The sequence below is a fragment of the Colossoma macropomum genome, unplaced genomic scaffold (assembly GCF_904425465.1).
Source record: "Colossoma macropomum unplaced genomic scaffold, Colossoma_macropomum, whole genome shotgun sequence".
Classification (NCBI taxonomy): Eukaryota; Metazoa; Chordata; class Actinopteri; order Characiformes; family Serrasalmidae; genus Colossoma; species Colossoma macropomum.
In genome coordinates this window covers 29,353,383-29,364,200 of record NW_023494794.1, presented here as the reverse complement: position 1 = coordinate 29,364,200, position 10,818 = coordinate 29,353,383, and the positions used below count along the sequence as shown (strand labels likewise).

Sequence of the window (10,818 nt, the reverse complement as noted above, 5' to 3'; positions counted from 1 at the left end):
GTAGATCAAAAAGTATCCTCTAAGAGCTTGGTCATAACGTCGAACTCGGTAGGATTGGATGGACAGCTGACAGAGGCTGGTAATTGAATGTTTCTGATAAAGCTACCAGCTGTGGAGGAAGTTATTGTCCGCTTAACATGAGAACATGGTGATGACGCACATTACTACTGAAGTGAATTTCATATGAGATTAAGCAATGATCTGAGACTGCTGTGCTCTGGGGGAGAATGGCTAAGTTATCTATGTCTACACCAAAGGTCAGTATTAAGCGTCAGTTATGATTCATGTTTGCACTGAATCCATACAAACCGGTTTCACATCCTTCCCAGTGCAGGGAGAGAGCTTCAGTGCCATCTACTGTATGCTTTTTGTATGTAAAAAGTTATGAACCCAATTTCCTGTTGTTCTCCATTTCAATACACTTGACATACTTGAGATTTATATATATATATATATATACATATATATATATATATATATATATATATATATATATATATCTATCTTTTATTTAAGGGTAATCACATTGAGATAACTACATAATAGTAATCTGTATAATATTCAGTGCCCAGTATGAAATCTGCAAGCTTCTAAACATATTTATAATCATCAACACATAACGAGACACAAAGAACACAGAACATTTCCTGTGTTGTAAATAAGATTAAGAAATACTTTTATTTTCTTGAAAAACTGCCAGTACAACAATATACACTCTCATTTCTCTAATGTGCAAATAGTTTTCACAATCCCAATCACTGCCATCTTGGCAGCTTTAACACATTCCTTCATAAAAATGTACTTCTCAAACTCAACATAAACTTTATCTTCATTTCTTCTCACCTCAGTCATGTGTTGAGTGAGGAATTACACTTTCCTTCAGGACATTGCAGCTACATTCAATACTGGGGGGTTCATAACATGTTAATCGTAACGATTATGTCACATTCAACAAGCTACGTCCAGTTTTCAAGTTTCCACTCGCTTGTTTAAAATGTCAAATGAAAGTAAATATATAAAAAGTAGAAAACGGAAAAGATAAAAAAAAAATTGTTTAGCAACGAAATGATTTCAGAAATGAATGAAAGTGACTATTTGGTTTTCAGCTTATATCTCTTCATTTTCTGTCTTAAAAACAAGCTTCTCCAGCTTTGGCTTTACACTGTAAAGTTTTGTGCAAATTTAGACTGGTGCTTTTTCATTTTGTGATCAGATGCAAGTAACGCAAGTGCAGCCTGCAGCTGTTTCTGAATTGCTTTGTATAACTGTCAAGTTTCATGGAACGTTTGATGCATTTTACATTGGTTGCACTGAAGTTTCACCTTGTAAAGCCAGTCTAACACACACTCAAATAGGGGGATGGGAGCAAAAAGCTCCCAGTAACTCCAAACTGTGCAGTTTATTGCTGACATTCACAGAGTTCACCACAACTTCATCTCCCTCACATCTTCAGTGGAGCGGTTTGCTTATAGGCGTAGCAGAGCAGTAGTGATTAAGGCAGTGGGAAAACCTTTAGGCACTGGCATGATGGTGGCTGATTTGAAGCATGTTGGGACAGCAATCTGCATCAAGGAGAAGTTAAAGATGTCTGAGAAGACATTAAGCTGGGCTCCTTGAGCTAATACCTAGGAAATCTGTCAGGGACAGCAGCTTTGCAGGGGTTCATCCTGAGTGCTGTGAGTGCTGCTGCATCTCCTGATCCACATGTAGGGTTAGGGTGGGGGTCTCAGTGCTCAGCCAGCACCTCTGGTTGGGTTGTGGCAGCATTCTTAAAGATTATGTCAAAAACTGAAAAAAGGCAAAAATGGAGATATAAGGTTTTGTTCCGACAGCAGCGATAATTACATTTATATGTAGTTCTATTAATGTGTAATTACATTATATAATACACATCATCCCTGTTAGTACAAAATCTGGTATTTTATACCTTTTTTTTACATAATTTGAAAATGTCAGCTGTAAAATGGATGAATGGACCAATAGAAATGCTCTACAAACTACTTGAAATATTTTTGTACATTAACTTTTTTCTTTCCCCTGTAAACCAATTTGGAGATATGATGTTTTGTCCCAGCATAGATGTGATGTGAAAATGCACACTGATTTATTAATAATCAATTATCATGCTGTCTATAAAAATAACAAAGCTATCTCTCAAATCTCTAACAAATCTAAATCTAACTCTTAAAAATAGACTAAAATCGTGTGTTTAACAGAGTGAATGACAGTAAAATATAGAGGTCGTAACATAGTAATGTCAAATACTCTCACATTCTCTGAAGATGTACTGTAGAGAATTTCTGAAGTTCCATCCCTTCTCCTCAGCAAAGAAGTAGACGGTCTCAAAGAGGTCAGGAAACCGTGAGGTGAACTTTATGGATGGAGCCTCTTCAGCTCTGTAGAAGGAAAATAAAGAAACAGGAATCTGTGATTTACTGAATATTCCAGAATATTTCAGTGAAAGGAAGGATTTAAGAGCAGTTTTAATTACAGGTAAAAATGCAGCACCAGACATCTAATTGCCTAAAAAACAACCACAAAAAACTTTTGAATAAAACTAAAAAAGAACTCACTTGTGTTGAAACACATTGCGTATGAAGTGCAGAAGCCCACATGGATCATTTGGGTAAGGTTTTCCATTTCTCTCCCAATAATCATCCATCTTCTTCAAAAGCTCAGCAAAATCTTTTTCCACCTGAATCAAAACAAAAACTATTAATAAATGAATTAGATGGTCAATTGTCACTCAGTGTAATGAACCTGCAGTTAAGCAAAAATATGAAATCACATATTTGCAAAGACAGTTTTATGAAAATTTTAATTTACACAAATGTAGATAATCAGCCAAGATGGGTTTGGTGTCTGAAATTCACTTCTTTAGTTTTAACACTGGAGCTATGAGGCTAATGACAAGTAATGGATGCTTATCCCCCAGTTAGCATGGTGCTGACTGCATGCTTAAATCATCTCAGACTTGATTATGTGGTTTCTGACTGACTGTTATCAATAAACAGGTACCAAATAGGCCACTTCACCCAGCTGGAACTGCAGTGGTATCATATTTCACTGCTTTCTGTTTTTATTAACTTTGGAACTGGGTTTGTAAAATAATCTCCTTAAATAAGCAAAAAAGAAATACTTGGAACGCAAAACAATTTAACATCAAACTTAACGTGTTAACAGTTAAACCCACCTCTTGTCGCCAGTTCACAAAAGACTTGCCCTTGGATTTTTTGTTGAGGTCATGTTTGGCATCTTTATGGTGTTGTTTGACCTCTGAAAAGTTCCCCACAGCCTGCAGGTACCTCGTCTTTCTGTGAAATATAAGTTCACGAGAGAAAAACTGTAAATGAAAAGCATGTACAGTGTGTCTTTCACTCAGCTGACAGCCTAAAAGCCACGGACATTAAAATCTTTATGCCTTTGTAAATGTCATGTCCCATAGTTCTGTGCAGTACAGCTGTGATGCACATGTATTCTTTTGTCTATTCATGTGTGCCAATATTAAAGCCAAAATAACACAGGAAATAAAAAAAGCTTTAATAGTACTGCACATTAGTTTAAGAGAAAACACCCAGTGTTACTGTCTCTAACCAAACTTCAGGTTTTTTATGTATTTTTCCACCAAACACAGCAGAAAAGTGACTTTGTGTACGTTAGCCTGTGCTGTTTAATCAGCTTTTCACAAATTCAGTCTGAGTCTCTCTCACCTGCTGTCGGTCCAGAAGATGGGGTGGTAGAGAACATCCTCCAGACTTCTCCTTTTTGTTGGGTCTGGGTGGGTCATCCACTCAGTGAGGTCCAGTATGATGTCCTTGTTAGTCCAGCTGCCATCACCGTCAGACTGAGGGTAAGACTCTCCACCAGAGAGGATATAATATGCCAGTTCACCAGTTTTCTGAAATGGAGGAGAAAGACTTCATCAGAGATAAATGTTCAGAGCTTTTAGAAGACTAAACAGATACTCTGAGTCTGATTACTTACCTGTATTTCTTCTTGGATCTTGCCATCACCAGCCTTCACTCGTTCAGCCTTTTCAAAATTGATCAGTTTGGCACGTCCATCGTTATCTGTTTAAACAGAGAATTGTCAATACATCAGTTGTCATATAATTTTATGCATACCTGAATTTATGTCTTGTCATGTCTTACCCACTACAACATGCTGCTTTTTGATATCACCGTGAACGGCGTTGAGAGAGTGAAAGACATTTAAAATAAAAAGAATGTCCATCACAAGTAGAATCAAATCCTCCTTTCCTGGATGACCATTCATGATGTAATCTTCTAGTGTTCTCCATCCATGTTCTGTGTTGGGGTCACTAGTAAAGCTCTTAATAATATGCAGATAATGAAGTAGCAGATACACTGGTCTTGAGACCGTGATAGAGGGACTCTCTGACTGACGATGCTCCCTGTTTGGTTGAGTCCATGGCTGGGAGCCTGAGCTGTTCGTCTCTTGAACTGGATAACCTCCGCCTATTGAACTCATCATGTATTTGCACTGTGGAAAAAAAAGGAGAATAAATCAGAAGAAGCATAAATAGGTCATTTAAACATCATTACAGTACAGGCTTTTGGTGGGATGTGCATAACTGGCCTCCTCTGAGTTTTTATTTATGATTCTGTGTTCTATAATAGTTATTTGAAATATGATACTTGCATATCAGACATTGGACACAGTTGCATTGGTGAGATGACTGTAAGCAAAGTTAGGAGGATATTAGCACGTGTTAGCAGAGTGAGAGAGAACACCAAAGGGTAAAATTGCACATCGTCGCTTCACTCCACACCACATTACTTGCACAATCTCCTGTGTCACAAATATAAAAAGCAGGAAACATAATCAATGTCTTCTAAATAGGAGCCAATTAGACGCCATAGTGCAACAAGAACATAAGAGTGGTGAATTAGTTGCTAATTTTTTGTCACTAAAAAGAAAACAATACAACACAAGTTCTGTGAGTGGAAGTCGTTTTGTACTGCAAATTCAGGCCCTGACTGGACCATCCAATGGGTTTTATGGACACCTGAGCAGCTAGGGGCCCTCATAAGCAATTATGAGAAGATCTAAACAGCCTTTCGACTCTCAACGATACTAGTGGCACGGTGCACAAAAATTAAGTTATGAAGTGAAATGAATTTCAAAATGTTCATTGTATTGCAGCCAATATCAACCCTGATGCTCTCCATATCTGTCCTGAGCATCTGCTTCATCTTCTCCTCCAGTTGCTGCTTAGTAACCATTCAGTTAAATGCTATTAGCTAGATCAAGCTTTCAGGTTTATTTGCAATGAGCTGCCGTTACTTTGAATGTACTTTGATTTGATACTTGAGATATTCAGAAGCAATGTCTGGGGAAACTGTAAAAATGAGACCTGACACTCTGACAGAGAAGAGCACACCCACTTCCAAAGACAAATCTAAAATGTCAGCCAAAATTAAAGTAAAAAGTTGCATTGGCATTTTTTGGTAATGATCTGCAGACTGCAGGCTTGTTTGCATAAAGTCATCAGAGGTGATGTTTAAACAGAGGTGTAAATAATGAATTACATTTACTCTTGTTACTGTAATTGAGTACAGTTTTCCCTGTAACTGTGCTATTTTGAGTAGAATTAAATTGTAGTACTTTCACTTTTACTTCAGTTAATTTTTAATTAAATACTTTTAATTTGCTACTTTAATTTTTAATAATGTTATAGAGTAAAAATAAGCATTTTAGTTCATAAACCAAAAAGAACAAAGCATGGTAAAAAAAACAAAACAAAACAAAACAAAAAAAACAGCAGCTCCAGCAGGAAACTGCAAAGGGTCCAGTTTAGCAGAGAAGGACAGAGGAGAACTTAACCAGCACACCCGAGGAACAGACCACGTCCAAACGGTCATCTGTATTCATCTAATATTAACTAAAGAAAACAGCATTATTATCAGCAGCCAAACACGAAACCTGCTGAGATCTGCTCTCACAACTCAACTTGACTGAGGGAGCATTAGCTGAGCTAAACAGGTCCGATGTTTACAGTTTCCTTCTTTTTTTATAATGATGCTGTTTATTAAACTTGAAATCTGTTGCTCATATTTTACTACAAGAGTCTGTCGGCTACTTTAATGAGGTTGCTGAAGTGTGGGGCCTTTTCTGTGCCGTCATGCTGACTCACCACCCTGCTGCCAATGCTAACATTAGCTAAAGGCTAAATTCTCAAATTTAAAGAAAGGAAACACAATACATAATGTTTATATGTTTTGGATTTCTGCTTTAATAGTTCTGAAATGTGATCTCTTGATCTAAATTACCATAATTAATAAAGGATTTATTTACAATTCGTTTAGTACAGCTGATGAACATGTGGTTGAAAACCATGTGTGGGGCCTGTTCTGTGCTGCCATGCTAACTCCCCACCCTGCTGCTAATGCTAACACCGTATTTGGCTCCTACTGAACACACACTGGTTTGGAATATGTTTATTAGTCTAATGCAGCTGATAGACGCAACTGAGCTTCTCACTACTCTGTTATTACCGTGGTTAGTCACCATTTAGCTACTTTCTAATGAGACTGGACGATGGAGAGCTTCTGTAACAGAATTAGCCAAAAGCTAAATGCTAACACATGATGAACATGTGGTTGAAAACCATGTGTGGGGCCTGTTCTGTGCTGCCATGCTAACTCCCCACCCTGCTGCTAATGCTAACACTGTATGTAAATGTTAACTGCTCTTCATTATTTCCCCCTTTTTCCTCTTTTACTCTGTTCATGTACATTTAAATACAGAAACAGTAATAACAGTATCATCACAGATCTAAAGGCTAATCCACCTGATTGTATTAACTCAGATTTTCCTCCTGCCGCTAAGAGTAACAGCGCTGAGTGTGAGTTACGGTGACGAAGCCGAATTTCTGGACAGACTAGAAAGATAAATCCAAATGAGAACTAAAATCAAAGTTTCTTTGCAGAGCAAATACTGTATGCAAAGTTTACAGAATTGAATATGATGATCCAGTGTGACACAAACAAGCACAATAACGTAAATTCCGAAATGGTGTAAATTCCTTTCTATTCACTGCCAACTCAGAGACAAAGAGCGCAATACGAGAAAAAAGTAGCAACAACAATTCCGTTTTGACGAAGGCGTAACATTAATATGTCAAAGCAGGTGTCCTTACCTCTTGGCGCCGGTGTGTGTGTTTCCTCGCCGACGGCTCGTATAGTGGCAGGCAGGTCTGAACAGGTTACAGTAATAGAATCAGATGACGTGTGTGGAGCCAATCAGACAGTGTTCTGTGTGAAGCTCAATGAATATTAATGAGCTTTCCCCATGCATCATACCCAAAGAAACTTCACAAATAAGGCTATTTATGCTAACTCATCACCCTGCTGCCAATGCTAGCATTGGCTAAAAGCTAAATTCTCCAATTTAAATTAAAGAAAGAAAATACAATACATACATTTATATGATTTGGATTTCTGCTTTAATAGTTCTACAATTTGTTTAGTACAGCTGATGAACATGTGGTTGAAAACCATGTGTGGAGCTTTTTCTGTCATCATGACACCATCATAATATCATACAAGAAAAAAGTAGCAACAACAATTCCATGTTGATGAAGGTGTAACATTAATATGTCGAAGCAGGTGTCCTTACCTCTTGGCGTCGGTGTGTGTTTCCTCGCCGACGGCTCGTATAGTGGCGGGCAGGTCTGGACAGGTTACAGTAATACCTGCCAGAGGAGACTGTTCTGTAGCCTCTGTAGGAGAATCATTTAAAATCAAAAAATTTTTTCAAAACAAATATTTAAAAGTCTTTTTAAAGAAGTTTCCTCATCAAAACGCCGTTTGAGAGAGCTTAGGTCTGTGTAGCCTTCTTGGTGCCTTCTGAAGTTTGGTGCGTAAAACAGCCAACAACTGAATAAATGCCACTTACGTAATGACGCATATTGTGTAATTACGTTGTAACCATTGCCCATGGTTACTTAGGCTCCATTGAGTACCATTAAGTATTTCTTAAATAAAAAGTATTTCTTTCTGGAATGGCGGACTCTTGCCAGAGGGCAACCTTGGGCCATGACTCAATGGTATTTTTAAGTGAAGAAGTGAGGCATTGTGAGTAACCGTGTGTTACAAACAGTGGGGTTGCTACTACTGTTGCTGCTGTTTGTTTGTTTGTTTGTTCATGTGTAGTCCTTATATTGGGAAACCAAAGGTTTTATGCTCAGTGTAAGTATGTATATGCTCAATGTGTTTATTTAAATAAGTTTGATATTTTGATAAGACATTTGATAATGTTTCTTGGTGGCCTAGGCCACTGCGGCAGAAACTAGCTCTTGGTACGTGGAATGTAACCTCACTGGGTGGGAAGGAGCCGGAGCTTGTGTGGGAGGTTGAGAGGTACCAACTAGATATAGTTGGGCTCACCTCCACCCACAGTATCGGCTCTGGAACCAAACTCCTGGATAGGGGTTGGTCCCTCTCCTACTCTGGGGTTGCACAAGGTGAGAGGCGCCGGGCGGGTGTGGGGATACTCACGAGTCCCCGGTTGGCGGCAGTGCAGTTGGAGTTTGTCCCGGTGGACGAGAGGGTCGCCTCAATGCGTATTAAAATCACAGAGAGGAAAACTCTGACTGTTGTGTGTGCTTATGCACCAAACAACAGGTCGGAGTATTCGGCCTTCTTGGAGCAAGTGGGCGGGGTTCTGGAAAGGGTCCCGACTACAGACTCCATAGTCTTACTGGGAGACTTCAATGCTCATGTTGGCAATGACTGGGAGACCTGGAGAGACGTGATTGACCGGAGGGTGTGTGCCAGCTATCGGGGTATCACACTGCTCAGCCTCCCTGGGAAAGTCTATGCCAAGGTGCTGGAAAGGAGACTTCGACCGATAGTTGAACCTCAGATTGAGGAGGAACAATGCAGATTCCGCCCTGGCTGTGGAACAATGGACCAGCTTTTCACCCTCTCACAGATTGTTGAGGGGGCATGGGAGTTTGCCAACCCAGTCTACATGTGTTTTGTGGATTTGGAGAAGGCTTGTGACTGTGTTCCCCAAGATATCTTGTGGGAGGTCCTCCGGGAGTATGGGGTGCCGGGGTTACTACTCCGGGCCATTCAGTCTCTGTACGCCCGGAGTGAGAGTGTGTTCGTATACTCGGCATTAAGTCTGACTCTTTCAGTGTTAGCGTTGGACTCTGCCAGGGTTGTGCCCTGTCTCCACTCCTGTTTGTGATATTCATGGACAGGGTGTCAAGGCGTAGCCGGGGTCAGGACGGCATTATGTGTGGAGCCCGGAGGGTGGTGTCTCTGCTATTTGCAGATGATGTTGTTCTTTTGGCTGGATCACATGGATGCCTCCAGCGCACACTGGAGCGGTTTGCAGCTGAGTGTGAAGCGGTTGGTATGCGGATCAGCACCTCCAAGTCTGAGTCCATGGTCTTAGCCCGGAAAAGGATGGTATGCCCACTCCAGGTAGGGGGAAAGGACTTGCCCCAGGTGGAGGGGTTTAAGTATCTCGAGGTCTTGCTCACGAGTGATGGGAAGAAGGATCGTGAGATCGACCGCAGGCTGGGACAAGCGGCAGCAGTAATGCGGTCGCTGTACCGGACTATAGTGGTGAAGAGGGAGCTGAGCCATAAGGCAAAGCTCTCTGTTTACCGATCGGTCTACATCCCGACCCTCACCTATGGTCATGAGCTGTGGGTAATGACCGAAAGAATGAGATCGTGAATACAAGCAGCGGAAATGAGCTTTCTTCACAGGGTGGCGGCTACACTCTATTTGATAGGGTGAGGAGCTCGGCCATCCGGGAGTAGCTCGGAGTAGAGCCGCTACTCCTCCGCATTGAGAGGAGCCAGCTGAGGTGGTTCGGGCATCTGATCCGGATGCCCCCTGGACGCCTCCCGGTGGGGGTGTACCAGGCACGGCCTACCGGAATAAGACCCCGGGGTCGTCCTAGGACCCGCTGGAGGGATTATATCTCCAAGTTGGCCTGGGAGCGGCTTGGGGTCCCCGGGAATGAGCTGGAGGAAGTTGCGGGGGACAGGGTCACCTGGGATTCTCTGCTCTCCCAACTGCTACCGCGACCCTATCTGGACTAAGCGGTTAACGATGATGATGATAATGATGATGATGATGATGATGATTTTGATAAGATTTGATAAGTTTAATAATTAAGATAAGAACATTGATGGTGTTTTGTTGTGTTATAGAAGGACTTCATTTTACCTTTTTGAACTGTTATGGGCTGAATTACGGACAATGGAATGGAGGGTCGCTGACCAAACGCTCTCCTTTGATGTTGGACTTATACATGGGCTTTAAGGACTAGGATCATCTGACCACTTTACACCGAATTGATCATCTGATGCTGTAGCCTGGAAAACAACACCTTTTGGACTCAAGCTGCTCACTTGGTGAGATCAGTCCATTATTTCCTTTCAAGCAGAGACTTAAACCCTGGTTCAGACTCAAAGACAGTGGACAGTTCTTACTCAAAAGACTTCATGAATATAACACTGGATGATACCTGTTTGTGTATTTTGTAAACATGTTACGGGTGTAAATACAAACTTTGTGCACGCAGTATAATGCAGTGATTCCATTCTGTGCAAAGTTACAAGCTGCTAGATAAAGAGTCCCCTTCAGATAAAGTAATCAGGCCCTTTTTCAAAGAGGTTTGTTACAACGTGATCCGTGATGGGTGCCTTAAAACAACTGTTATCAACTGTGGATACAAGATCTGCTCTCAAATAAAAAGAAAGAAAAGAAAGACAGTATAAACTCTTCTTGATTTCTGTATGAATTGCAAATAAAAGAGATTTCTTTAATC

At 40.6% G+C, this 10,818-nt stretch overlaps 1 protein-coding gene across 1 annotated transcript; it reads right to left on the bottom strand.

Annotated features, from left to right (window-relative positions):
• Positions 1-1,170: 1,170 nt before the first annotated feature.
• LOC118815137 (probable serine/threonine-protein kinase ireA) lies at positions 1,171-7,187 on the bottom strand. Its single transcript, XM_036581072.1, has 8 exons — positions 7,163-7,187; positions 4,152-4,503; positions 3,985-4,070; positions 3,711-3,898; positions 3,194-3,314; positions 2,574-2,695; positions 2,272-2,396; positions 1,171-1,788 (listed from the first exon to the last, which is right to left on the bottom strand). Exons 2-8 carry the CDS (start codon positions 4,492-4,494, stop codon positions 1,727-1,729), a joined length of 1,047 nt encoding a protein of 348 aa, XP_036436965.1. The 5' UTR covers positions 4,495-4,503; positions 7,163-7,187; the 3' UTR covers positions 1,171-1,726.
• Positions 7,188-10,818: the final 3,631 nt, after the last annotated feature.